At 54.9% G+C, this 27892-nt stretch overlaps 8 protein-coding genes across 8 annotated transcripts; 4 read left to right on the forward strand and 4 right to left on the reverse strand.

Moving 5' to 3' along the window:
- Nucleotides 1-1589: 1589 nt before the first annotated feature.
- ACET3X_007117 (uncharacterized protein) lies at nucleotides 1590-3154 on the forward strand (the record flags this gene model as incomplete). The annotated part of the gene is made up of 2 exons (XM_069453322.1): nucleotides 1590-1856; nucleotides 2282-3154. The coding sequence occupies 2 exons, from the start codon at nucleotides 1590-1592 to the stop codon at nucleotides 3152-3154; spliced, it is 1140 nt and encodes a 379-aa protein (XP_069305885.1).
- A 1710-nt stretch (nucleotides 3155-4864) lies between these two features.
- On the reverse strand, nucleotides 4865-6327 carry ACET3X_007118 (uncharacterized protein; the record flags this gene model as incomplete). The annotated part of the gene is made up of 2 exons (XM_069453323.1): nucleotides 4865-5616; nucleotides 5922-6327. 2 exons carry the CDS (start codon nucleotides 6325-6327, stop codon nucleotides 4865-4867), a joined length of 1158 nt encoding a protein of 385 aa, XP_069305886.1.
- Nucleotides 6328-11084: 4757 nt separating this feature from the next.
- ACET3X_007119 (uncharacterized protein) lies at nucleotides 11085-13016 on the reverse strand (the record flags this gene model as incomplete). Its single annotated transcript, XM_069453324.1, has 4 exons — nucleotides 11085-11223; nucleotides 11467-12052; nucleotides 12187-12851; nucleotides 12964-13016. The coding sequence occupies 4 exons, from the start codon at nucleotides 13014-13016 to the stop codon at nucleotides 11085-11087; spliced, it is 1443 nt and encodes a 480-aa protein (XP_069305887.1).
- Nucleotides 13017-13886: 870 nt separating this feature from the next.
- Nucleotides 13887-15459, forward strand: ACET3X_007120 (uncharacterized protein; the record flags this gene model as incomplete). The annotated part of the gene is made up of 2 exons (XM_069453325.1): nucleotides 13887-14331; nucleotides 14381-15459. The coding sequence occupies 2 exons, from the start codon at nucleotides 13887-13889 to the stop codon at nucleotides 15457-15459; spliced, it is 1524 nt and encodes a 507-aa protein (XP_069305888.1).
- Nucleotides 15460-18918: 3459 nt separating this feature from the next.
- Nucleotides 18919-21279, reverse strand: ACET3X_007121 (uncharacterized protein). Its single transcript, XM_069453326.1, has 2 exons — nucleotides 19774-21279; nucleotides 18919-19711 (listed from the first exon to the last, which is right to left on the reverse strand). Exons 1-2 carry the CDS (start codon nucleotides 20462-20464, stop codon nucleotides 18984-18986), a joined length of 1419 nt encoding a protein of 472 aa, XP_069305889.1. The 5' UTR covers nucleotides 20465-21279; the 3' UTR covers nucleotides 18919-18983.
- Nucleotides 21280-21748: 469 nt separating this feature from the next.
- On the reverse strand, nucleotides 21749-23231 carry ACET3X_007122 (uncharacterized protein; the record flags this gene model as incomplete). Its single annotated transcript, XM_069453327.1, has 5 exons — nucleotides 21749-21801; nucleotides 22044-22539; nucleotides 22586-22845; nucleotides 22894-23020; nucleotides 23091-23231. 5 exons carry the CDS (start codon nucleotides 23229-23231, stop codon nucleotides 21749-21751), a joined length of 1077 nt encoding a protein of 358 aa, XP_069305890.1.
- A 242-nt stretch (nucleotides 23232-23473) lies between these two features.
- ACET3X_007123 (uncharacterized protein) lies at nucleotides 23474-24261 on the forward strand (the record flags this gene model as incomplete). The annotated part of the gene is made up of 4 exons (XM_069453328.1): nucleotides 23474-23511; nucleotides 23621-23840; nucleotides 23894-24085; nucleotides 24142-24261. 4 exons carry the CDS (start codon nucleotides 23474-23476, stop codon nucleotides 24259-24261), a joined length of 570 nt encoding a protein of 189 aa, XP_069305891.1.
- Nucleotides 24262-25476: 1215 nt separating this feature from the next.
- ACET3X_007124 (uncharacterized protein) lies at nucleotides 25477-27888 on the forward strand (the record flags this gene model as incomplete). The annotated part of the gene is made up of 6 exons (XM_069453329.1): nucleotides 25477-25896; nucleotides 25959-26113; nucleotides 26167-26324; nucleotides 26382-27385; nucleotides 27452-27679; nucleotides 27736-27888. 6 exons carry the CDS (start codon nucleotides 25477-25479, stop codon nucleotides 27886-27888), a joined length of 2118 nt encoding a protein of 705 aa, XP_069305892.1.
- Nucleotides 27889-27892: the final 4 nt, after the last annotated feature.

Here is a 27892-nt window from a genome sequence, read left to right on the forward strand (position 1 = left end):
GGTTGCGTATGGCGTATGTGGCGGGCAGGGGAAGATGGAATAAGTGAATTGAGCTAGTAATTGCTGTTTCGTAGTTGCGGAAGGTGCAGGCCGGCTAGGTAGCTCAAGGACAAAAGCAGAAAGAAGTATAGAGCTGGCAGGCGGCTGATAGGCACAACGTTGTTTTTCTTTCTTCTTCGTATGAAGGCGTCTTACAGAATATTAGTTTTCCTGTAGCTCGTATCCGTCATCCTAGACTTTTTGCAACCTCAAACTTGTTCGTTGAGGCTGCTTGCCCTTGCAGACCGATGAACAGCAGCCGCGGCAACCCACTTTGCTGTATTGCCTACCTCAAGAACACCGATATGAACTACACGTATGCGCAGTCGACAGGACTACTGAGAAAAGCACAATCGCAGCTTCCATCCGGCCCTACATCCGACAGTTATCGTTCACGCGATATGACCCGTAGTCGCTGTCGTCGTCGTACACCCTCTAACCGCCTTTGCTACACCTGCATACCAGCCTCATTTTTCCACCGCTGATCGTGCATATCGCCGCATCGCGCGTGCGACGTGCGACGTACGTCACGCATACATATGCTGTCCTGCCCAACGATTGCAGTCCACGATCGAACCGTCGCGCAAGCATCGTACGTGTAAATGAAACTCGACAAGCGCTGCATGCGATGATTTTGTTCCGCAGATACCATCTCGTGATGCCGAGGGTTGCAGATGATGATGGATGAGTGCGCACGTGCAAGGTAATTGGCAGTAGAACAGCGCCGACCGTTGCGCCGAAAGGGTCTCTGTGGAGATGTTTCTCCACGGCGGGCTGCGATGCGATGCCTCGATCGTTGGTGATAACTGGGGAAGGCCGATCGAGTGGAGCGGAAGCGAGCTACTCGTCCAGCAAGCAAGCCAGCACGCAGGTCATCCCGCTGCCCAACGGACGGCTGCGAAAACAAACGGGTTCAGGTTTCTTATTTCAGCTTCGTGTGTGAGGCGGACGGACAGGACGCGCCGTTGTTCGGGAAGTGGGTGTTGGGCTGTATAAAGAGAAGCAAACAGCGTGTTGTTTCCTTTTCCTCTCTCCATATCGAGTTACCTTGAAGAAACAATAATACCTGCTCTTTACCAATCACAACGGTTCCTCCACACACATTCCTCTTCGAGACGAACGCCCACTTCACCTCACAATCATGATCTTCGAAGCCCTCAGCATTCTTGTCATCGGCGGCTTGAAGCTCACAGCTGTTGGTCTGGCGTTCAAATGGATGGCTCGTTATTAGAAAGTAGGCATCTCTACAATCTGCTCTGCCAAACAAAACGGCAAGAAGTGAAGCGAGGAGTTTTGCCGTTACAGGGAACCAGTTCCTGCGGCCAGCCAGAAGGACGGGGGCTGTTGGTGTAATTGCCCCGCTGTATGGTGTGAGGCGGGGTAGCTCGACGGACCACAAGGCAGGAGCGACAACGGAACAGGGCCGCGATCTACACCCACGAAGGACAACAATAACAACATCAACGCTGCACTCCACTGCATCAAAGGCACTGTCGCATACCGGCGACACGTACTATCGCTTCGTCTCGTCTTTCACATACACCACAAACATGGCAGAGGTGCCACAGACCTTCACGACTCTACCCATCCTCCCGCTCAGTGCGGCCCTGGACCCCGCCACGAAACCACAGTTTCTACAAGACTTGCGCTCTGCTTTGTTGAACGTCGGCTTCTTGTACCTGAGCGAAACAGGGTTGCCCGAGCAGTTGATTCAAGATGTGATCAAGGAGTGCGGGCTGTTCTTTGAGCAACTGCCGATAGAAGAAAAGGAGCGGATTGAAATGAAAAACGAGAAGAGCTTCCTGGGATGGAGTAGGGTGAGTTTGTCATTAGTTCATATCCGTTCATATTTTCAGGTCCTGGACGATGGTTGTGCAGTTATGACAATGGTCTTGTTAGAAGCTATCGCTATGCTACGCTATGCAGGGTGTAAAAGGAAATCGATCTATGAAACTATGATACAAGAACCGAAGCAACAGAAAGGCGACGAATACAAACCGGCCGTGATCCCATAACGCGTATGTACAATAAAAGTCCAACGCCCTCAGACATAACGCCAGTTGCAAAAAAACCAAAATCACCCGGGTATATCCCAAATACACGACGCCAACATTATGCACTCGAAGGCCGTTAACTTGCGCTCGCTCACTCCTGCCATTACTTGTTCCTCCTCTTGCTCAAAAACACTTTTCTTTTTTGTTCCGACTCGTCGTAATGCATGCTGACAACACTCCACTCGTAGCTTGACAACGAAACCACGGCCTTCAATCCAGATCACAGAGAACAACTCGATCTTTCGACTCCCCATCCCGTACCAGGACCCGACACACCGCTGTACCACAATCTTCTCGCACCAAACCAATGGCCTTCGCCCGAGCATCTACCGTCTTTCCGCCCAGTGTATGAGGACTACATACGTCGCATGTCGCACATCTCTACGCTCTTCACGTCGTTGATAGCAGAGGCTATTGGCCTTCCCTCTACCGCATTTGACAAGTTCTTCGATCGCGACCAGCAGCACAAGCTCAAGATAGTCAAATACCCCGAGGTCGATGTACCGGATCTGCCAGCTGGGGCGAGCGAGATGGACCGCAAGAAGTGGGAGATCAAGCGCCAGGGCGTAGGCCCGCACAAAGATAGCATGTTGACCAGCTACCTGTTGCAGGCTTCCGATCAACTCGGGCTGCAAGCACAAAATGCAAAGGGTGAATGGATAGACTGCAAGCCGATCCCAGGCACCCTTGTCGTGGCAATCGGCCAAGGAATGGAGGCTCTGACAGACGGTGTCTGCGCGTCAACCACACACCGCGTCCTCAGTCCGCGCAGAGGCGAAGGCGCGCGCTACTCGGTCCCCTTCTTCCAGGGCGTAAGCTACGACGCGCAATTCGAGGCCATGGACGTGCCTGGAGAAGTATTACAGCTCAGGGACCAGGCACGCAAGCAGCGCAAGGACGACGTCGAGTTTACGTTTGTCAAGGGCAGATGGGGGCACCTCGGCGAGGCGACGTTGATGAACAGGATCAAGAGTCACCCCGACGTTGGAGAACGCTGGTATCCCAGAGAGCTACAGCTGATACGTGCGCAACAGGCAGCCGCAGCAAAGGCGTCGTCATGAAGAGCGATCGGAACTGGGAGGGGCCTGTTGTCGGATAGTGTAGATGGACCATTAATGTCTTTTGTCAAGGCTTGTCCAGCGGGCTCGGGTCAATGTGTACCTTCCGTTCCATGAGCGTTCATGCGGTGTGACAAACATGCACACAAACCACCGCAATCAAGGATCAGGGTGCAATGCGGTGAGCTCATGTCCACATCGTATAGCTGCGTATCGGCAACGCTTCCCTATGCAGGCGCAAGCGAGCGCAGGCGCCGCGCTGGGAGAAGCTGCAGGTTGCGATTGGGCGGAAACGCGCCCGGGCGCATGTGTCCCATGTGTTCGGATCCGCGGGACGCCACGCAAAAGACTCCACACCTTGGGCTTGGCGGCAAAAGGCTCCGCAGGGTGGGCAGAAAAAAAGGCACGCCGAGATTCTGCTGGCCACGGACCTTTCGGCGCTTCTCTGCTTATCGGAAGGACCATTCCGAGGACAGGTACAGTAGGGCCGGCGATGTTCCACAAGAGCAGGAACTTTCACGACGACCCGATGCTGCATGCGTGACCAGAGACCGGTGTAGCGCAGTGTAGCTTGCAGATAGCTCGCAAAGTGTATTTGGCATACCATGTTTCAGCGCTGGTGGAGACGTGACCGCACGAGGAAGTTTTAGCAGACTTTCTGGAAGCTAGCCCCACATGCGCCATGCATGTTTCCCTTTCGCGAGTTTCCAAAGACAAATACCATGACGGATGGCGGCGGATAAATTGGGGAGGGTGGTGGCATGGGCGAATCGAACGGATAGTCGGATGTCGGGCTATCTCGGTTCCATTGCTCTTTCAGGAACAGGTTTGCAGCACACCATCGAAGCAGCCCGTCGGACTAGCTAAGGGGGAAGCGACTTGTGAGCCCAAAACGACGCTCACTTCTCACAAGTCTCGGGACGAGGCCCCCAGTCAGGCGCGCAGAAATCGGAAGATCCACGGAATGTTCCATCTGCTCATTTCCCAATCTTCTGCCGCCTTCCACCAAAATTCATCGTTGTCAGATCCACCTCTTCACCGTCCATCGTGGTGCTAGCTCTTCCCCCAGGGAACACACTAAGCTGTAGCGCCCCAAGGCGGGTCTATCTGCGCGACGGGCGACTGCAATATTGATATGATCCTACATACCGCGTGTGGGGCTTGCCGTGTTGATGTTTCATCGCGCTTCATGCGATCTTGGGGGCACAGAGTGTGCATCCGAGGAAAAAAAATTGTGATGCGAAATTGTCCGAAGCAAGGCGTCCTTGGAAACGGGTAAGCAACAATGCGGTGAACGTGTGGACACGGCTGAAAATGCGATTGCTGCTAGCGTGCAAAACCCAAAGGATCAAGACATGGTCGTCCCTATCAATTCCCGCGAGATCGCGTCTTGCCGTCATCGACAGCATCGAGCTGCGGCGCGAGCTACTGCATCGGGAAGGGCCCTTGCGGAACAATTGTGATATATCGCCGAAGAATACAGCCTATCGAGACCGTGCCGCGAAGTGCCGCGTGTCGTTGGCAATAGTGTCCCGCGTTCGAGGAAGATTGCGAATTGAAGGATGAGCTTGTTCTACCGTGCTTCGCGCGTCTAGTTGATTGCTGCAAATGGACGCTCTGGTCGTCGAAGGATCGTCTCCCCGGCACCCCCCACCAACGGTGTCTGCAACCACAAAGGATGTGCGAACATGTTTGGACGAGTCGTGGTCATCATCAATGCTCAACCTTCATGTTGGACTGGTATGGCTGGTAAATGATATGCTGCCCTTGCTCATTCATCATCTGAGGCTGGCCGTGCTGGGCGTGCATCATTGGCATCTCGCTACCATGACTCACTTGAGGCGGGTAGCCTTGCTGAGGACCAACGGGGTAGGAGCCATAGGGGGCAGACGTGTGATGTTGCTGGTGCTGAGGCGGGCCTTGGCCTTGAACCGGCTGGTGATGCATGGGGACGCTCATGTGCCGTTGGTATTCCGAGGCGTGAGGCGAAGGATGCGACGTGGGCGTTCCGTAACCGGACATTGGCATAGGCTGCGAGGTGACCATGGAAGCATTCTCAAGAGGGTAGGACATGGCTCGCGCATTGCTCTCCATGACATATGGGCTGGGGTATGACATGTTTGGTTGCTCGACCGCGTGGACCGACGCATCCTGCACTGGCATGGAAACTTGATGGTGCTGCTGCTGCTGCTGCTGCTGCTGTTGCTGCTGCTGCGGGTGGCCGGGGTGAGGGCTCCAGCGAACTCCTTCGTGCTGTGGCGCTTGAATCTCGCCCATGGCAGGTGGCGTGTCAACATGGGGCGAGGAGACGTGGTGGGTGTACGTATGCTGCGACTGCCAGTGTCCCGGTTGAGACACGGGTGTTGCTATTTCGGGTACTGAATGCGCGCTCCTCGCAGTTCCAGTCGACATTCTCCGCGGTTGGCTGAGCATATGAACCCGATCACTGGGGGAAGGTGCGCCTGCTGTGGTCATGTCAGCCGCTATGCATTGATATCACGTCGATTGCAGAAACAAAATCGCTGTTCTCGTCTCGCTTGGGCGTCAAAAGGAAGCCAATGTTACAGATGCTGCACGTCGCTCGATCGAGCCGCAGACTCGGAAAGCGGGAAATGAGGCAAAAGAAAGACGTGACATGCTGCGAAAAGAGGGTCGGCTGTACCAAAACGGTCGCGGGCCGAGACACCAAAAAGCAACGACAACGCCCAACGATATTGTGAGTCGAACAATTGGACAGTGCTTTTGCAGAAATGAAATCATTATTACATACCTGCTCCTGATTCTGGGACTCCCAGAGCCGATACGGCGTGTGATAGACGGGCGCGGAGGACAGAGTTCTCTTGCTCGAGCTCCTCGTTTCTCCGGACAAGGTCCATCATCTTGGTCGACGAGTTGTTCTCCAATTGCGCAGTGAGATCGCGAACCTGGCGCTCAAGTGTGTCGATGTGGTCCTTTGTCCTTTGACGAATCGCTCGCTGGGCTTCTCGGTCGTTGGCTCTCTTCCGCTCCAGTTGAGCGGCGGTGAGAGTAGTGACGCTGCGGGTGCCAGCTCTCGACGGTCGCTTCTTTGCACCGGGAGTGAGCTGTCTTGCTTCTGAGCCAGACGAGTGGCCCTCGTAGGGCGGCGACCTCTTCTGCTGATCCATGTGAGGCGAGTGGTAGCTGGAGGTACTCATGAAGTCACTCCTGTAGGCGATGGGGTCTCGGTAGTGAAGAATTGAAGTCATCGAGGATCCGCGAGAGGCGGTGAGAGTATATGCGAAGTCGACGTTGCTATGTCAGCGTGACCCAAACGAATGCGGTCCAAGCGTTTGGCAATATCAAGTGCTGTGTGTACGGGCGAAGGGTGCTCCCGGGCTCCCAAGAGGGGAATAATGACGAGGGGTGGAGGATGGCAGTGAGACGTGTTCCAGAAGGTGAGCACGGAGTGATGTCAGGCAAAGAGGGAATATTATAAACAAAGTCAGGGATGGCGAGACCAAAAGGACGAAGCAAAACTGGTAGAGAGACAGAATTAATGGTAGCAAGACATGGCTGGCATGAGTCTATAACCTGCTATCAGGTCTGGTGGATAGCGTCTGTCGGGGCCCATGCACGGCCCTAGACTAGTGTTGGCATCCTGATCCTGACCCCTGGTGGGTAGCCACACAACGTGGGTTCTGGGGAAATCGTTTCACTTTAGCTTCGACATTAGCACGAGGCTTGGACGCGCAGTACAGCATACAGTAGCCCACACACTCGTATCAGCTTAGGCTAGCAAAGACCCTTCACGCCATATAAACTCTCAACGGTGGTGGTGGCACAAGGGCCTAGCAGCAGCATGCCCTGCATCTGGATGCGCGTCGTGCCTCTTCTGGAAGGGCACTACACACAGTCGCCTGGGATATTGCACCCCACTCTAGGTGGCATGGCCGAGTTCCTGCGCAACACGCTTCGGCCCACTTTACGTCGACAGAGAGAGCGTGTGTGAGAGAGGGCAGAAAAGCGCCCGTAGCTCCACCGCGCGCAAAGGGTCTCCGGAGGCGCATAACATGGGCAGACAAGGTCCTGATGTCGCCATGACCGCTTGCCAGTCAGGTAGCTGGTCGTGTTTGCGGACCGTAGCGAGGTTTGGATGGCAGGTAAGCAGACACGGACAAAATGTGACGTTTGAGAAGCGTATGGCGTGGGCTCCTGCAGAGTAGGTGAAGGCGATGCTAGGAAGCCCAGGGGTGACACTGGCCAGGTAAAGGAGCACGCAGACGAGCAGACCCCGGCAGCGCTAAAAGGGTCAGCACGTGGAAGCCCTGCATGCTGAAAATTAGCCCGAGAATGCCAAGGACTGCACTGGGCCTGTCCTTGGCCGCTTCAGTCGGAGGGCCGGTCGACCGTGTGTATACTACTCCACCAGGGCATCGAGCGTCGAGGTCGAGCGTCGAGTGTCGAGCCAGTGGGCTATTGCGAGACGCTCGAGGGTCCGCTGTGGGTCTTGACGTGTATTGAGTGCCAGGGGGGGTTGCCGCCTCGACAACCACGTCGATCATTGTCGGGACCCAGGCACTTCCCATCCTCCGCACTGGCAGTGAACGAGCGCTGCTGGTAACAGCATAGTTCCGAGGTAACTCCACCGCACTTGTTTACCTCGAGTACAGGTGACATATCGACTTTGAGCAGTGTTGCCGACACGTGTCTGCCTGCTGTACATGTTCGGTGGAGACAAACTCTATCGTGGCTTCATGACCTTCAATGTGTTTCATGCCGTGTGCTGGCTATGCATACATGGTACGTCTGTATTCGGCGCCCTGCAGACTAAGCGCATGCCCGGCACGTGGAAAGATATGGTGAACGCTCCGTCATTCGCTTGGACTGCATTGCCGATAGTCGGACTTGCAGAAATGAGCTGAGGAGCATTGGCCAGAGAGCGAGAGAGAGTCCGTGATGCGCTCCTCTCCTGGTGCTGCCCGCCGCATGGGAAAGAGGGTGCCAAAAAAAAAAGGCTGTGGCTAATGCTCGTGCACCACCTCTCACCACGACTACCCGGTGTCTGCTGACGGCCAGTCTCAGCTGCATGACCAACACGACCAAAGCGACAGTGTTTGAGTAATCACCTACTTGTGTCGAGCTTCAGGTGCTGATGACAGCTCTGGGCGGCACAGTGATCTGCTGCGCTATGCATCACATCCCCCAATAATCGATAAAGCAAAAATCCTCCGAGCAACCTCACCGCTCCATAGACGCAGGCGTACACGGCGAGGCTACAGCCACTAGACTCGGAATTGCTAGTGCTCGTACCTTGGAGACGCTGCCAGCCGCAAAGGATACCCTTGGCGCCGATATTGGACGATAGCGAATTTCGGCAGGTGTTTCGAAGATGACAATGATGCACGTCGGCAGCACTAGGCTAAGCTGCCGCGAGCCGCGAGCCGCGATGAGAGAATGGACCGGAGCGCGCGATCCTGCCCAGTGCATTGCCTCTCGATGGAGAATCTCGGTAAGAAAAAAAAATTGACAGAATGCATGTTCGTGGCCAGAGTCGTGGTGGTTTGGAGAGGTGGCCAGGTGGGGAGGCACGAAGGATCCGATTACGCCGCACCACTTGCAACGTTCCGTCTGCTTGAGGTTAGGCGCGACGTTATTTGACGTCCATCAGGATGATGTGCGTATACATGAGACGGCGACAACTAGATGGCGTCCGAAAACGTACATTCATTTCCAGCAAACTCCATCCGCCGCCTCAGGTTTCGGTGAAGAGTCGAGGGCCACGGTACGCGTACGGCAAGTCGCGAGCTTAGCTTCATTTCTCCCTCCGTCCATGCCTGATGCTGTCGCCCGCCTCTCGCTTCTCCCTTGCACCCAACCCAGGGCTATCTAGCGTCAATACTTTGCCCGTCCATGCAAACTTCTAGCGTCACCGCCGTCACTTCTCTACACAGTTAGGGAGTGGCTGGCATGATGCCACTCTCGATTCCCTTTGCCATCGACGCCATCGGGGAAGCTATCCCGATGCAACCTGTCAAACACTCTCCCAACAGAACAGCGCCGCAGTCATCCTGCCGAACCTCCATCGTCATGACGGCTGCGAAAATCTGAAACCAGCCGTTACTAACACAAGTGTATGGATGGGCCTAACCTGAGCCTTCCCCACACGTAGCTGCCCGAACGTTGATCTTCGCCGCATTCACTGGCATGCAGTATCAGGGTGCAGCGCACGCGTCCAAGTGTGCTTGATCTCGACTCTCGAGCGTCGCCGTCCACCATGTAGCGGTGAAATGGACATGGCATTTCTTCCGACTCCGTCTAGCTCCGCGTTCGTCCCCCCTTCGGACCCGGCGCAGTGCAGTGGCACGCATCCGTGCAGCGTGGCCCGGAGCGGCAGATCAGTTTCTGCAGTGCAACCACCCTCATCTGTCAGATCTCAGCTGCCGTGTCACCACCAGGAACCAAACACTCGAGTTAGCAGGTACCAAGGCGTCGCACTGGTTCGTTCGCTAGACCTGTCTTACTCGTAAGATGCCTTGCGGCTGCAGGCAAACTTAGTTCATCCATTCCCAAGGGCCCTTCAACCCAGGCCTGACTCCAGGACACCTTGTCGACGTGGGCCCGTTCGCGATTGCGCAAGCAGACCTGCGTCGGCCGGATCAAATGGTGTCCGAAACATGAGCATTATCCATCACTCAGGTGCCGGTTCCAAAGCAAGGCCAGGCGCCAAACTGTCACAGACGGACGGTTCGTCATGACGCTATCTTTCGCTACCAGACCTGGGATCTCTCCTTCCGTCTGTTTCTGATAATCAGCCGACATTCTCCCACGACCTGAAGGAGCGCTGCTAAAGTCCAACTTTGTCCCATCCCAAACCCCACAGGACCAGAAAGTCCGCTAGCGGCCACCAACTTTTGGTGACAAACACAACCCCTATCCTGAAACATGCTTAGTTGAATATTAGAGTTCACGGGTCTACCCAACAAAGGTTGCCCCACATGCTCTAACCACACCATTGTGATCTCTCCTAGCCTCGCTAACGCTACAATATCGCGCCCTCCCTCACCGATCACGCTTTCACGATTCGCGCCAAGCGAGCGTGTTGCGCCATCCAGAGTCTTCGAGGCTTCTAGCTCTGCGGCTAGAAGGGAGAAAGATGGCAATGGCGTAACCCTTTGCCATTGAGGCATTGGTGGGTCTTCCTCACAATTACAATTCTCCTTTCGCTCTCGGTTCTCAACAAGAGCGAGTGCGGTTATAGAATCGCTGGGCCATAACTAATCCTGTTTTATTGCTTTTTTTTTGGAGGGGTGGTCTGATTTGTATGTAATATGCAAATGCGGGGTTGCATTTCTGGGGCTGAAAAAGTGGCGTACTTTTTGACTTTGATGGTCGAATTGGTGTAGACAAACAGGCGGAGAGCAAGACGCGGTAGTTTACTCAACACCGATCGTCAGCGACACCTCCAGCTTGTGTTTAGTTAATTCATGGCCCAACCGTGACACCATCACAGCCACTCAACCAAACTTTTTAGACGCTACGTTCGGGCACCACGGTACCAGTGATCTTAGCATGTCGATTAAGAGTTCATTCAAAACGTCGGAAGCAAAATCGCGAGGATGACACGGGAGATACACAACCATCATCCCGGCGGTCATGACCACCCCCCAGCCTAAGATGGCGCAATGCTCCGAATCTAAGATAGCATCTTTGCGCCTCCGAGATCCATCTAGAAAAAAAGAGAGGGTCGCACATATTTCCGCAGCGGGTAATTGGCAAGGACATGCGATGCATGCCACATCGTCCCGCATCCACGTCTACCTGCCACATGGTCCCACATCCACATCTGCATGCCACATCCATGACGCTAGAAAAGTCCTAGATTGTAAACCCCTCGCCCATACCGACGTTGATTTGATGGCCTGCGCATCCGACCTGCAGCCCTTGTACGCCACACCCGTTGTTCGACCGGAATTTACTCCGTTTTGATGTACTTGTCAAAGATTTTCGAGATTTCGCGCGCGCTCTTCTTAGGGTATCGCTTTTGTCCACCCTTGTAGTCGACGTAGGTAACGCCGAAACGTGTCGTGTAGCCTTCGGCCCATTCAAAGTTGCTGCAGGTACACTATGTCAGCGTGTGTCATAAGGCCGTTTACTACGGGCGTCCGCGGGAAGACCAAGGAATCAGTGTTTGAAGCTAGGAGACAAAGACAATCTACCCAGGTGCGAACGCGCAACACCATAATGCGGACAATAGAGTCTCCACCACTTGTCGGAAAAAGGTACTTCCGTGGGAAAGACGTCGGGCGAAAGGATGTAAGAAGGGTTGAAACTTGGAAAGGATGGGATTCACGTACTCCATGAGACTCCATGCGGAATAACCCCTGACGTCCACTCCATCCAGTGTGTGAGCGTCGGCCAAGGCTCCAATATATCCCCTGAAGTATTCGCAGCGGAACTCGTCGTCCAGCAGCTGCTCAAGAGGGAGATCGTTCTCTCCCTTGAGACTGGTGCCATTCTCAGTCACATAGAAGGTCGGGCCGCCATACCTATCACTCAGCCACTTGATTAGCTTTCTGAAACCCAAAGGCATCGGCCTGAGCCAGACTGATTGTGTCTCTGGGCCGATCCATTCGCCCTTCTTGTTCTGGTAAAGAATGTCCAGATTGCCAACATGATCTTCGGGTTCTGGCACAGTGTCCTTGTGCCTAATGTAATTGGCGCAGTAGTGGTTCATGCCGTAAAAGTCATTGCTGCCCTTGACGAGAGCCGCCTCTTCCGGTGTAAATTCAGGCAAGCGATCCCCAAGTTGCTTGCGCATCGAGTCGGGGTATTTGCCAAAGTACACTGGGTCGCCGAACCAGCAGATTGCAAACTCGATCTTTCGGTCGCAGGCCTCACGGTCCTTTGGATCTTCGGGATCCCACGGCTCCGTCCAGTCGCCTGCACGACATGTCAGTCCATGGTTTCTCATCCTCAGACGTCAGACCGATTGTTCCCATCCTCGCACGGGCTCGACACGCGTGGGGTTGGCCCACTGTCATACGGTATACGCGAGCCACGTGCTGGTCACTTACCATTGAGCGTAATCCCAATCTGGCCTCCATCCTTGGATTTGAAGTCATCACGGTAGGCCTTGACTGCCGCACCATGAGCAATGAGGAGTGAATGGCCGACGATCCACGGCTCCCTCGAAGAATCGCCCTCTGCGCTCTTGCTCCGATCACTGCAACGCCCGGGAGCAAAAAGGCCGGTGCCATATCCGAGAATGGAGCTGCACCACGGCTCGTTGAAGGTGATCCAATATTTCACCCTCGAACCGAATGCCTTGAAACACACCCTGGCGTAGTTCTCGTAATCTTTCACGAACTCGTCCTTGTTCAGCATGCCCCCATATCGCTTGTGCAGGTTGTCTGGGAGATCCCAATGAAACAGCGTTATCATCGGCTCGATGCCTGCAGCACGGAGATCGTCGACCAACTTGAGGTAGTACTGCAGACCTTTTTCGTTTACAGGGTCGTTGCGGCCGCCGAGTGGTATGATGCGGGACCACGAGAGAGAAAAGCGGTAAGATTTTGCGCCGATGTCCTTCAAGAGAGCAATGTCCTCGTCCGCGCGGTGGTAGGAGTCGCACGCAACATCTCCGGAGTCTCCGCCTGCAATCTTGCCCGGGATGCGGCAGAAGGTGTCCCAAATGGAATCAGCACGGCCGTCTTCATGCGGTGCGCCTTCGATTTGGTAACTGCAGGTTCAGAAACTCAGTATGCGACAACAAAGCGGCCCCCAAAACAATACATCGTGGCGGGGTACTTGGGTGCTCTTTACAGTGGAGAACGGCACTGGGTCAGACGAACCTCGCTGTTGCAAATCCCCACAGGAAATCTTTTGGCAAGTACGACTGCGACATGGCGGTTTCGGAGTCAAGCAGCAAGTATGCTTAAGCTGACAATTCGGAAGAAGATCAGAAAGCTGCCTGCAGCAGCAGGACACCTATACTTCATATACGTGGACACAGAAATGGCTGCGGAGAACGTCCCGCCGTAACCGTCCTCGCGCGTTGACAAAGCCGTGACAGACGCGCCGTAAGACACATGAGGAATTTGTTACGACTCCGTCCAGCTCAAGCGGGCTGTAGTCGATTTCCCCGTGTCGTCAATGGCTCCTTCGCCCACTGGCCCCGCACATAGTCACGATCACTTGAGTGTTAGAGCTCCATCCCACATGACGAAGCTACACTTTTACGTCGATTCTGCCCGCGAGGGTCTACAATGACCAGGGCGGTCAGTGGGACTACGGGCCGCCGATTCAGCCTGCCTATTAACCTGCTAGGCGCGGCGCGAAGTCATCTTGGGCAGAGGCGATGCGTGGAGGAGTGGGATGGCGGGGTACTGGGCAAGTTGGAGCCGCTGTTTTCCTCCCGGCCACTGCCAGCTAACATTATGCGTCGAAGAGTGCGTTCCTCGTCTTCTCATTCGTGAACCTCGGAGCTGATGACGATGCAAGATGGAGATGTCGGAAACGATGCTCTACATGTAGTGGTAGTTGCGACACAGGTGGGTTGCACGAGCTCATAGAAGGCGCTATGCCCCATTCAGAAGAGCTTCCGAAGGTACAGTATCTTCTGTCGAGAGCTTCAGCTTCACGACTCTGTCGGAACCACAGTGAAGTCTGGTGCAATCTCGGCACACGCATCAGTATATAATGGGTGGCTGCTGGGGGTGAACAGGACTATGATACAGCATTGAGACAGTCGAACAATCCCAAACGAACTCCCACGATGATGCTCTCCGCGCTTCGAACCATTCGATCTCCGGCGAGACGCGCCACAGCACAACTGCGCGCCGTTGCGACACAGGCCCAGAAGCGCGCAGGCGACATATCCGATGCTTTCGCATCGCTCTCGGGACAGGAGTTTAAGCCTCTGACGTCCGAATATGCTGACCTCAAAAGCCGTCTGATCCGGGGACACGAGAGCGAAGTACGGGAATCCTGGGAACGCCTCCTTCGCACACTTCGCGACGAGATTCCGTTCATTGTTGAGCAAGGCAGCAAAGTCATCCCAGAGATTGACTTCAAGGACATTGATAATGCACCGGAGTCGTTTAGCAACGAGCTGCGCAAAAGAGGTGTCGCAGTTGTTAGGAATGTCGTGCCCGAGCAGGAAGCGCTGCAGTGGAAGGAAGATTTGAGAGAGTATGTCCGCCAGAATCCTCAGACAAAGGGTAAGACATGCGCATCTTTGTGAGATGAATGCCACTGACCATTTCATAGCTTTCCCCGCCGATAACCCTCAAGTGTTTGAATTGTATTGGTCGCGCACCCAAATCCTCGCTCGCGGTAATCCGAACCTTCTAAAGACGCAAGCCTTCCTCATGTCGTACTGGCACAGCCTCAACCCACACATCCCACTCTCCACCAAACACCCGATAAGCTACGCAGATCGCTTGCGCATGCGCCTACCGGGTGACGCCAAATTCGCACTAGGACCACATGTCGACGGCGGCAGTGTAGAACGCTGGTCCGAGGAAGGATACGGGCTCGGAAAAGTCTACGACTCGGTCTGGAAGGGACACTGGGAAGACTTTGACCCCTGGGAAGCCAGCTGTCGTCTTCCTGTCGTCTCCGACCTCCACCAAGGCGTCGGAGCATGCAGCGCATTCCGCATGTTCCAAGGCTGGCTGTCGCTCTCTACTACTGGACCCTTTGAGGGTACACTGTTAGTCAACCCGCTTTTGGCGAAAGCAACTGCGTACTACCTCCTCCGACCCTTCTTCTCTCCCAAACGAGGCGTAGACCCCGGTGCGCAGACGACCTCCGAAGCCGTCACCAACTCGGCGGATTTCCTTGCGTCGGACAACTGGGAGATGGATGCAACACAGAACGCATGGGTGCATGGCGCAACACCAGGTCATGGTCAGGAGCTCTCGCACCTCCTGCATCCGCATCTCAACCTGCAGAAGTCGATGATCCATATGCCGACGGTCAGGCCTGGCGACTACGTCGTATGGCATTGCGACACCATTCACAGTGTAGACAAGACGCATGCAGGCAAGTCTGATTCCAGCGTGCTGTACATCCCGGCTTGCCCAATGACAGAGGATAACGCCAACTACCTTGTCCGGCAGCGCCAGAACTTTGTCAATGGAACTCCGAGTCCGGACTTTGGTGGTGGTATCGGTGAGAGCGAGCATGTTGGGCGTATCAAGGCTGAGGACATGCATGCTTTGGTCGGTGATGAGGGCTGCCGGGCTATGGGGTTGCAAGAGTGGGACAGCGATGCGGCCGGACTTGGCCCTGGTGAGAGAGTTATTCTGGATCGGGCGAACAAGATTCTGGGATTTTACGATTAGCTATGATGAATGATGAATGATTACTCTCGGGTTGATCCAGGAATGTGTCATTACGAAAACGGGAATCGTGCCTTCTCAAGGTTGTTCGTCCATGCCATGTTATCTTGGCGTTTGTTGGAAAGGGGAGTCATGATGGAGGGAAGAGCGCATCATTTTGTTTACAACTCACCAAGGTCACATTTCATTTCCTATTCCTATGCCGCAAGGATGGATTTCAGCGAGGCTATGGCTGACCGATACGGGAAATTGAAACCTCTGTACACGCTTTGGATAGTGTTGCGAAGCCACTACCGGCCTGATTGGAGGAGTCGTCGCCCCTAGGATCAACTGGAATTCACATCATGAGATCGTCTGAATCTTGACTTGGATCAACGAGATGCGAAGGCGAAGGCGAGAAATCATGTCGATGTCCGGCATCACTTGGGGATCTCCTTTGAGCGTTCCTTCCTGCCTTCTTTCCTGCCTTCCGCACTTTGAGTCATCCAGCTCCCAGGATACCCGGTTCACCTTCTTCCAATCAACTTACGCTCTAAAGATGTTTACCACAGAAGCAGTTTGATGTTCGCCGTTGAAAATGTGACTGGTTTCGGTCAATAACTGCATCTGACTCTCCTGCCTTTCTGTCCTCGATGCACTCTTCGACAAACGGCGAGGGTCCGCTATTCCACCTAAAGCCGTGCGTGTAAAGCAGAGACGAAGAACTCACCTTCATCTGGTCACTCACCTCCACCTGGTCTCTCACCTTCCGCACCAACAACAGTCCCCTCACTTTCCTCTACTTCCACTCTTTGCTGTCAGCAAACGTCGCCCGCCCATCCACATACTCGACTTTACTCGTTTCGGGGGCTACTCAGGTAGTCGCCAAACTGGTGAGTCCTTGCCGCTCGCTGCAATGGCGAACTCTTCATTGAATACTCGCTGACCACAACAGCGCCAGCCCGCCACGACGATGCAGATCCCGAAGCAGGTCTCGAGTCCGGCGAATCCCAACGAGCCTTCCTTCCTGAACCTTCCGGCCGAGATTCGCAACCATGTTTACGAGCTCTTGTTCACGCGTGATGGGCCTGTCTTACTCTACAATGCCAAAGCATATCACGCCTTTCCACCGGAATATGCCCATAACGATGACGAATGGAGCCAGTCGATAGAGGCCTTTGACGATGAGTACGAGAAAGAGATCATGCACGGTCAGCTCTTCGTCCACAATTTCCAGAAAGTCACTCCGGCTCTCCTCGTATGTCGGCAGGTATACGCTGAAGCAGTCGGATACCTATACAGCAACAATACCTTCATGATCTCGCGCCCACTCTATCGCCATGACACGAAAAACGGCGATTTTCTGGCCTACAGCGACGATTATTACCTTGTAACGAACTACGTGGCTCAGTGGCTGCAGGGTCTGGGCTCTCAACTCAAACTTCTGACCAGGGTACAAATAGATGCCGGTGCTTTGTGTCCTGATCGGTGTTTCAAACAATCGGGATGTATACCTGTTCTGCAGCTTTTACGGCTACTATGGAAGCATCCCTATCTTATAAATGTTGTTGAGTTCACCCAGAGAGAGCCGACAAAGCGCGAGCAAGCTGAGGTTGGCGATATCCATCATTTCAGAGAAGCATATGAGATGAAACGCGCCGACATTTACAAAGCATTCTGATCGCAATCAGTGCTCAAGATGTCTTAGACTTAAAACGCTACGCTGGTACGAACCTGCTGGTCAACAAGGTCACTCTTAGCTCGTATCTGGATAAAGGCCGTGTTACTGGACCAAACCTAAATTGGACTTTCGAAGCTTCGGAACATCAAGCTGTGAGATGGGCTGAGGCAGACCAGTCTTCTCTCAGCCTCGAAAGCCTGCCATGCCGCCTAGTAAACAAGATTCTCGGTCTCGTCATGTTTCCAACTCATCAAATTGTACTTGATCTTGACCTACGTACAATACGTGGCTTCAACCCAGTATTCTTTCATCTGAGTCGTACGCTCAGGTTGGTTGCTACACACCCTCCAATACCACATGATACGAGCATTGTTGTTAGGAAGAGCATCAGCACCACGAATACGGATCTCAAGAACTTCGCCGCCGCCCTGATGCCGTACAAATCAAATGGATTAGGACGCAGACACCCGACGTATTGGTTTCCTTTCGGGTACATACTCCCCTACCGTTCACGTACAAGCATCGTCCTTTACTTCGATATCGCCACTGCCACCTCCCTGAAGGAATTCCGTGTCAATATCAAGGACTTTGTTCCTGCATTGAGCCACCGCTACTTTCCTCTCGAGGCAAAATTTCGCTTCGTCCTCAAGTGTCCTTGGATAAAATCTATACACCACGAGGAAGCCGCAGTTTCAGCGGCAGAATTACTACCAAGCCTCTTCCTGCTCTTAGCCGATTTCATGCAACAATGGCCTTCATACATGAGCAAGATCCATGACAGTGAACTTCCTGATATCTGGCTTAATGGACATGGAGTCCTCCTTTTTGCGTCCTACCCAGCAAGCTCACACTCTCCGGGACATCGTGTGGAGTATGCGCATGGCCATTTGACACGTACCGAGATACGCGACCGAGGATACCGAATGGCATTAACGTTCGATCCGGCTAGGGATCTCAAACGCTGTAAGGGAATGCTGAGGCAATATTGGACGAAGATACTTGACATCTGTTATGGCGACAGGATGTATAGGAGAGCATGGAGAACATGAAGAACAGTGAAGAAGCATAAGTATCAAAGAGCCGAACGAATATTGATCAAAGGATAGTGTCCAGAGCCGCCACTACCGCAGAACATGCAGCTGTATACTCGGCTAATATGCTAAGCACGATGGGATGGTATGCGGCTTACCAAAGTCGAAGTGACGTCAGGACAGAGGAGGAAGCGTTTAACTGCAATGGCATCTTCTTGTACTTTTCGGTCAATGCGCAGCTGGTGAAGCGATGATGACGAAAAGAAGCATGAGACAGGAATCGTCGTTTGTATCTACACGTGAATACAGGCAATTTTACTTCCAGACTCACAATCCTTCAGTCTTCCTACTGCACTGTCACTACTTTCCTCCTGTCCTCTTCCCATGACAAGGAACAAATCCGAGTAAACTCTCAGTGAACACCACACCACTCCGCGAAGACCTCAATCTCAGCAGCCGAGGCATGACATCATATAACATCGTCCCTTTCAACAATGACGCAAAGAAGAAAACAGGCTGCGTAAGAAGTGCCGAGACGCATTGCTTTATCTCGAACGGGCAACGACGCCACCGGTATCGCTGTTGTTTCAGTGACCCCGATCATCACTCCATCTTAGCTTCAGATAACGAAGGGCAGCAGCAAAAGCACGGGATGAGAGATTGTGCAAGTCCGGAAAGAGAGAGAGTGTGTGTGTGAGAATGATCGTGGTGTTCCCAGTCCAGCGAACAAAGATGTGAGATTGTATACCATGAATTTCGTATACGGAAGATCGACAACGCAATGCTAGAACGCTACAAATGTCCAAATGACCAAGACCCAAGTATACTCTTCGCTTTTATACACGATTCCCGTTCATCGCGGAAGCAGGCAGCTCACCCCCTCTAATCTCACTCATCGCGTACCCAGGCCGCCACGCTGGATGAATCTCGCTCAGCCCGCTACCACCAACGTGCACCGTGCTCCTCGGCTGCGCTTCAGTGATATAACTCACGCCATCTTCCGAGACGTAAGAAGGCGGGCGGGGACCCTCTTGTTGTTGTGATGTGTGTGGTTCGTTGGTAGTAGACGCCGCGCTACCGCGTAGAGACGCAGCAGCAAGGACAGCAGGACCAGACATGGATCCGGCGCGCGAGTGCATGACGCTCCCGCGCGCAACACTATCTGCGCGCTGCCAGTGTAACAAGTTAGGATCGACACGTACACTGCTGCGCCAGAGTCCGTATGCTGGTGGCGGAGGCGGCGGCATATCCTTTTCATCATCCATGACTACGTCGTTTACCAGCGCCGCCTCGCTGTCCACAGCGCTACTGCCATCCGCGACCTCCTCGTCCCGCCGCAGATGCACGCGGATCGGGACAATGGGCTGGAAGCCCTCGCCCCCGCTTCCCATCATGTCGGGCATGACGCCGCGGTGGGTGTCGTGGGGGGACCGGGGATGGAGCATGAGCATGCAGAGGCGGATGAGGGAGTGGCAGAAGAAGATTGTGACGGTGAGCAGGACCATGATGAAGAGGATGTGGATTTCCTGGCCGAGGGAGCGGTTTGTAAGGGCGATGGCTAGGTCTGTGAATCATGTTGTTAGTAATAACATACATGGGTGAATGTGGAGATGGATGGAGACTTACAGATTGCGAGGATGGTGATTAGAACCGACCCCGAAATCACACACGCTATCATCTTCCCCCGTGCCGCTGATCCGCGGATATAAACAGCGGTGGTGCGCGTGCCTCGCTCTTCTCTTCTGCGTACCCATCCGCTTGATCCATTTGATCGAGATCGTTCAGTGCGGTGGCGGTGATGGTGGTGGTGCTTTCTCCGCTTGTGGTGCTTGCGGCGTTTGTGTCGGCGGCCGTTTATTTCATCGGCGAGTTGCTGAATCTCGGGGTCTACAAAGCCATCTTGCTGATGACTGCTTCCGGGCAATGGGACGTCTGCTGGGTGACGGGCAGAGTAGACGTTGGATGGGTCCTGCGATGGTGCGATGGCGCCGATGTAGGACCCTGCGGTGTGATGTGCGTGGAGAGGAGATCTGGAATCGTGGGATTCGCGATGCGTGGGATCGGTGTCCAGACCAGGCTGCTGCTGGCGGTTCCAGAAGCCTAAGAAGGGTGTTTTGGGTGTGTTGATGTTGGCATTGTTGTTGTTGAGGGCCGGCGACTGCGAGTATATCGACGACCCATTGACGATTCCCCGCACGTTACTCCGGAATGCGCTGAACCGCGACGGGTTCTGTGTTGCAGGCGTCCGTAAAGAGGCCTCGAGGTCCTGGTCCTGGTCTGGTCGTGGTGACCAAGCGAAAAGTGGTGAGCGAAACATGGTGAGATCTGTATATAGCGCGGTGTGCTTGCTCGAGTCCAGAAATACACGGCTTCGAGACCCCCAGGTGCTATCTTGGGCGTACGTGTATTCCTTATAGTGGGCGCGTCCCCCAGACTAAAAGCGTCCCTCGTGTTGATTTCCCTTGACAAGTCTCAATGGCGAATGAGAGGGCTATGCTCCTGTTCATGCAGGAACACCTTGCGGCGGGACTGTGACAAGATGGAGAATGTGGAGTAGTCGAACAATGAATGGGTCTTCGCCCTTGCTCGAGTCCCTTCTAGTGTTTGTGGTACGTCCAGTAAAGAACGGTTGGCTATACCTCTTATTTCGAGAAAGAATCGAAACGAGAACCCCCAGAACGACAGTATTGGAGAGAGAGAAAAAAAAAGGACTTGGTGAAAGAAAAAAGGACCAGGACGGCTATCCAGAGCGCACCCAGGCCAAACGAGCGCAAAAGAACGAAAAGAAGCGAAACAAGCCGGAGCACAGTAACCGCTACCTCTATTACCAATGACTTTCAGGAAAGAAGGTGAACGACAAACAACAACAAGAGGTTGAAAGGGAAAAGAGAACTGTCGCAGGGAGTGGACATGGGGGGCGCGGCATCCAAGAAGCAGGCGGGCCATCATAACGCGAGAAAGCATTGAGCGCCATGCGTTTCCGCGACGAGTGGCGTATCAGACTTTGATCGCTGTGGGTGTGAAACGCGACGTCCAGCGATGCTAGACTGTGTCACGGACCGCGTTCGCGTGCATCAGATCTGGATGTCTGGCTAATTGTGGCCTGTGGTTGTTGACCGGAAGAAGGGTGCAGGTAGCAAGATGGCCAGGCCCGGTGCGCGCTGGTTGGCCGAGGGGAAAACAACTTGAAACGTCTATCCCAATTGGGAACGTACACCTCACCAACCAAGCGGTTACTATTTATGTGCAACGCGACCATCATATAGCAGCATAAGGATGCATAATGTTCAAATCTCCATCTTTGTTGATTTGTGTCTAACTCTGCTATCAACAGTGATGCCGTCGCACTGTTCAAGGATTCCGTCTCCTCGACACGTCTTCCCGTGTTCCTCTCGCTTCCCTGCGGTTATTCAAGACTGTTACATGCGACCTCCCAACCCTGTCAAACGTCGCACCGGCGTATCCAGTCCTATACATAAACAACGCCCTTGTGACGTAGCGTGGGGCCGGAGGTGCAACTCGGGCCTTTCTCCACAGCTTCCATCCCGGGAATTATAATCTCGAAGCAAATTCGCGTAGCCAAGCTGCTTCACCTCCGCACTCACTTGCCTAGCTCTCCTACCATGAGCTTGCGATCCGAGGACGCGGAGAGCACTAGAATTGCCAAGTCAGCCTCGTGCCTCGTATTGGGTGATAGGTGTCGAAAGTTTGTGAAGAGGGATTAATGCAACGAAATTTCCTTGTCGGCGCCTCAAGCGCTGGAAAGGAGGATGTGAGAAAGCTTGGAAAAGCCCCTCCGCAGAGCCTCCCCACCTAATCACCCCAGGACTGGGGAATGAAGCGTAGCGTGGGGTTCCGAACAGGTACTTGCGCGAAAGAAAGTTTGTAACACTTACAGATTGGTTCACCGAGCGGGTGGAACCGCACATCGTTGACGGCACCTCGATGGCCGGGAAGCTTGTGCAGCAGCTTTCCTGTCCGTGTCTCCCAGACGGCGACGCACTGGTCTCCGCTTCCAGCAGCAATCTTCTCTCCCTTGGAGTCCCAGCTCGCTTTCAGGAGGTTGCGCTCTTGACCGGTTGGGGCTCCGTCGTACGTCTGGATGCGCCTGTCTGCAGGCGCAAACGGTCTCACATCCCATGTCCTGACGGTCGAGTCGTGTGCGTTGGATAGGAGAGTTTGGTTGTCAGGAGACATTTGGAGCGAGGTGACGGTATCCGTGTGGCCCAGCAGCGTGTAGGTGACGGCCTGTTTCCGCAGATCCCAGACCTTGATGTCGTTGTCGATGCCGCCGGTGAAGAGCTCGTTGCCAGCTTCGGCCAGGCATATGGCGGTTATGGGAAAGTCGGTGGGGATAAATGTTACGGCGTCTTTGGTTCTCGTGTCCCAGATCTGTCAGAGTCAGACATGCTCGACACGTGTATGTTGCTGCACTCACGCCAATGTAGCCGTCGTCGGAGCCGCTCACGAGCACCTCTTCACCGCGCTTGCTCACGTCCATGCAGTTGATGACCTCCTCGTGCCCAGGGTGTCTTCGTATCCTCTCTCCCGTCTCGACGTCCCAACTGGCGAGGTGCATATCGGCCGAGGCAGAAAAGAGAACCTTGGAGTCGCGCGACCAATGCAGATCGAGCACTGCTTGCTTGTGTCCGGTCAGAATACCGTAGTTTTCACATGATCCAGAGCTGCGCCAGAGTACTGTTCATGATTAGCGCGTGTTCTCTCGCAAGCTTGAAAAAGGCCTACATATGGAGCGGTCCATGGAGCCAGAGGCTATGCACTGTCCCGTCGGATCAAATCGCGCTGCGAAGACTTCGCCAGAATGGCCCGTCAACTCCATAACCGGAGACTGCAGCGCGCTGGTACGTGGCTCCTACAGCACCTGTCAGCACGTCGACACCTTCAGCTTGGTACTCTATCAACAGTCCTTGGTGGTCACATACCGCTTGTATCAGCGCGCCATTTGCGCCTGAGCCATTCACTCTGGCTACCGCCGAGCTCGCAAGATTGGCGTCCGACTTTGTGCGCTTGACCAGTTGGCTGGTGCCAAAAGCCTCGTTGGCGGGTCGCTTTTCTCTCGACATGGCGATGGCGGGGTGCTTGGGGCGTGATCTTGGTGGGCTATGTGGGTTGTTGCGCTGTGGTTGTAGGGCGAGTTGCAGCTGGTAAACTTTCAGCCAAGGTAGACATCTGGATGCGCGCTAAGGCCCGGGCGTACCAGGAACGCTCCTCCGCAGTCCGCATGCTCCCCGACGCCAACACCACGACTTGATAGCCTCGATATCGACCACACCTCGACACATCCTTTGCATCCACGTACCTCCGCATGGCTTCGTCGACCAAAGCGGCCCGCCTGGGCGAGGAGTGAGCTCCAGACGTCTAGTAGTTGCTTCAACATGTGCTAATAGATGTCAGAGTGTGGAAGTAAGTCTCGCATGCGACTGGCCTGGACGACTGCATCTGACAATCCAAGGACACGCGTAGACAAGGTCAGCGCCGAGCTCGTCACCCTCACATACGGCACCATTGTCGCCCAGCTGTGCAAGGACTACGAATACAACTACCCCGATGTCAACAAGCAACTCGAGCGCATGGGCTACAACATCGGCATACGGCTGATTGAGGACTTTCTGGCCAAGTCGAGCGTACCTGCCTGCACCAACTTTAGAGAGGTCTCTGAGATGATTTCAAAGGTAGCCCGCCGCGTCGCATAGACATGCACCGCACGCTGACGTAGCGGCTGTAGGTTGGCTTCAAGATCTTCCTCAACATCACACCCACAATCGCCAACTGGTCAAGCGACAACAAGCAGTTTTCTCTCATCTTCGACGAGAATCCACTGGCCGACTTTGTGGAACTGCCTGACGATGGCCGCGCGCAGGACGAGCTCTGGTTCTCCAACATCCTGGTGGGCGTGCTGCGGGGTGCACTAGAGATGGTAGGTGGAGGGTGTGTTTGGGTGGCCTAAACAAGCAGTACACTGACATCGGCCAGGTACACATGCAGGTCGAGGCGCACTTTGTTAGCGACGTGCTCCGAGGCAACGACACAACTGAGATGCGGATAACGCTGATCCGCTTCATCGACGATGAGATGCCACCGGACGACGAGTAGACAAAGTTGCGCAACGAGAAGGCATACTTGTCGTCTCGCGCTGAACATGCAGGGCGTCGGGCAAGCCAACCTGCACGCTGCAGCTATTCGCGGAATGTAGCATCTGACTGGAATTTGCACTCGGTGGTTGTGTTGCTGGAATCGGCATAGACGGTCAACGAACTTACTGCACAAGACTAGGTAGAAAGTGCACTATTGGGATGGCCATTGAAGCCAATGAGAGGGTAATTGCACAACGGCGCAATTGCACTACCACTGATGATTGAAGACGGAGTCTGCACCTACAAGGTGTATTAGTCTTTCCTCCCCCTTAATTTCAGCGCAATGTCGACGCAAGACGACGCCCAACAACGACAAGTACTTTCAAGGCTAGATTATGAGAATGCTACAACTCTGCGTCGCGGACATGAAAGTCGAGTTGTCGCTGCATGTGCCCCACCAAGCTCCCAAGCACGTAGGTGTTGGAGTGCTGTCATGCGATCACGATACCACCCATCCACCATGTCTGACGTCTTGACCTGCTTGATGCGGACTGAAAAACAAAAGCGAGCCACAGTCGCGACGAGGGCGTCGTGGTGCGCGATAGGAGGCTGGAGGATGCTAGTCTAATAATACCGAAATCACGTGGGTGGCTTGGCGCAGCTCACGAGCGGCCGCACGCTTCCCCTCGATCTGGAGCACTTTCAACTTCGCACAACCTTGGGATAATCCACCTGTGCGGTTGAACCAGACGCGCCCCTTTGCGCCGGCTCCTCTCCACCGCCGTCGTTGTTGTTGTTGTTGTTGTCGCCGTCGCCGTGATCAGATCGCTTGGCAGGCTCCGTGCAGCGCGCCGCTGAGGTCCCTCTGGTGAAGTCCTTCCTTCACGCTAACCCCCGACCCATACCGTGCATCAGCCGCCGCCTTTTCATCGCGACACCAGCGTCGCTACCCTTTCTCGGCAACCTTCATCCCACCCGGCTGCCCATCTTCGCGCGCCATCACCGGCCCTCGTCGTCGAGCACATCGCGTCCTTGGCACGACGCTCCGCCTGCGACTTCCCAGCCCGTGGCGACGACGTCCCATGCTGGTCTAGTCGGCCCATCGAGCACTGAGGTGCACGACACAGCGCGTCTACTGCTACCACCGCGCACCTATCGCTAACTCCCCACCCACCCACGCACCCCCATCGCGCCTGCCGCCCCTCCCTGCCCCCCAGCAGCACCCGCCGTCGCGATGCAGAACCAGCAAATGGCGCAGATGCAGGCGCAGATGAATGCGAATGGCTCCGTCAACGGCACCCCCGTCATGGGCAACATGGCGCAACCCAAACGCATGGCCACCAACGACCCCGTCGAGCGCCTCAACACGTACATCTACGACTACTTCCTGCGCAACAGACACCACGCCCTCGCGCGCGCCATGCTCGACTGCGACCTCAAGCTGTCGACGGAAAAGTCGAGCCCCAACAAGGCCAATGGCGCCAGCGACATGGACATGCCCGACGACATGCCCGTCCCCGCACTGCCCGCCGGCCAGGTCACCGACAACTCGTTCCTGCTCGACTGGTGGGTCCAGTTCTGGGACATTTACTCGGCCGCCCGGGGCCCCAACGGCGGGCCCAAGAATGCCGTCCAGTATCTCGGCCACAACCGGGTACGTAGTAGCATTGCAGCCCTCGTGCTTCGCACAAGCGCCTCCAGTACTGACGACGACAGAATCTCGGCCACATGCAGAACGAGCAGCGCAACCAGCGCCTGATGATGGCCAACAACCCCATGGCCAACGCCCAGTTTATGATGACACGGAACGGCGCCATGGCCAACGGCAAGCCCACCGAGCTCCAGCGCACAGCAGCCATGAACAACCGCCCGTACGTATCTGCACTCTCGCCCCATTCTGTGCCCCTCAAGCTAACTCGAGCAGAAGCGGCAACCCCATGGCCAACATGCAGCCCATGAAGAACCCCAACATGATTCAGATGCAACGCGACGGCTCCAACATGGACATGAACGGCAACCGCCCCAACTCGCCCGGGTCCAACGAAAATGCCCCTTCTCCAAACAAGCGCCCCCGCGTTGATGGTACGTCATCTGTCACACGCATGACGAGGGCACAAGCTAATCAAGACCGGCTCACAGGTGGTATGAATGCTGGTAACATGCCCAACAACCAGTTCAACGAATTCATGCCGCAAGGCCCAGGTGCGCAGCAGAAGAACATCGAGGTATATGCCCAAAGTCTGGCCCATCAACACAGAGTGGCAATGAGTAACACTTCCTCCCCCCAGGGTATCAACTCTGGCGTCCAAGGCTCTCCAATGGCCCAGTCCGGCCTCGACGGTCAGGACCTCACCTTTGCTGGCAACGGCCCGCGGCCCGGCAGCATGCCCACCAACCCGCCAGGCGCACCTCAACAGGGCAACCATGCGCTGCAGGACTACCAGATGCAACTCATGCTGCTTGAGCAGCAGAACAAGAAGCGCTTACTCATGGCCCGCCAAGAACAAGACAACCAGTCCGGACATCCTCAGCAAGGTGTCATCGGCGCCCCAGGCTTTGGCGCTGCCATGTCACCACAAGGTAGCAGGGCTGGCGGCCCATCGCCCAACCCTACCGACCAGATGAAGCGAGGTACACCAAAGCTCGGCCAGCAAAACTTACCCGGCTCACCTATGCCAGAAGGAATCATGGCGCAGCAACGTGGATCACCAGCACCCAACATGAACTTCGACCCCAGCCTAGCACCCCCAGGAATGCCTCCGCAATTCTACCCCCAGAGCATGGGCCCGGGGCCCAACGGCAACCCCATGATGCGGCCTCCGAGCTCACATCCGAATGGCGGTCCCCAGTTCAACGGACAGCCCATGACGCAGGAGCAGATGCAGGCTATGCGCAACGGCCAGATGCCGCAGAATGGTTGGCGTGGCGGGCCCCAACCAGGCATGATGGGCCCTGGCGGCCAGCAGATGGGGGGACCCATGGGCCAAAACCCCCAGCAGCGGCAACAAATGCCGCCTCCTCCAGCGCCCACAAACGAACAACCACGACCCGAACCATCCCCATCAGTGTCTAACCAGGCACCGCCGACGCCGAACCAAGGCAACAAGGCCAACCCCAAGAAGAAGGTGACGAAAGATAATAAGGTAAAGTCTCGCGCTTCCCCTTTGGGAACTCATCCCGCCTTCGAGCAACGTTGATATTGATTTTAGAAGCCCGCAAACAAAAAGGGTAACGCAGGTGCTACTCCAGCTACATCAAACGGCGAAGAGCCACCGACACCGACCTCGTCGACTCCTGTCGCGCCCATCACGCCTGTACACAAGCAGTCCTTCAACCAAGGACAAAACGGTGGGCCTCAGCAACCCGTGCAGCCTCAAGCGCCTTCCGACCAACCCATGGACAACGGCGGTCCTCCATTTGGCAACATTGACGGTGACGTAAGTGACAAGTCTGTCATGAGCAACATTGTGCATCTTGCTAATCAAATACACAGCCCAACGGTTTCGACCTCGGCCTCAACTTTGGTGACGACGCTGGTGCGCTCGAAAACTTTGACTTTGACTCGTTTTTGCATACGGGGAATGACAATGACGCTTTTGGTAACCTGGTCAGCGACTTTGACTTCCCGAATGCGGCCGAAGTATAGCGCG

Source organism: Alternaria dauci, chromosome 6, assembly GCF_042100115.1.
Source record: "Alternaria dauci strain A2016 chromosome 6, whole genome shotgun sequence".
Lineage (NCBI taxonomy): Eukaryota > Fungi > Ascomycota > Dothideomycetes > Pleosporales > Pleosporaceae > Alternaria > Alternaria dauci.

Bases quoted from the DNA above. Each gene is read 5' to 3' on its own strand.
- ACET3X_007121 (XM_069453326.1), bottom strand. From the start codon at position 20,464: ATGTTTCGCTCACCACTTTTCGCTTGGTCACCACGACCAGACCAGGAC. The intron at 19,712-19,773 runs GTAAGTCTCCAT...CATGATTCACAG, and splicing joins AATCACCATCCTCGCAATCT to ACCTAGCCATCGCCCTTACA.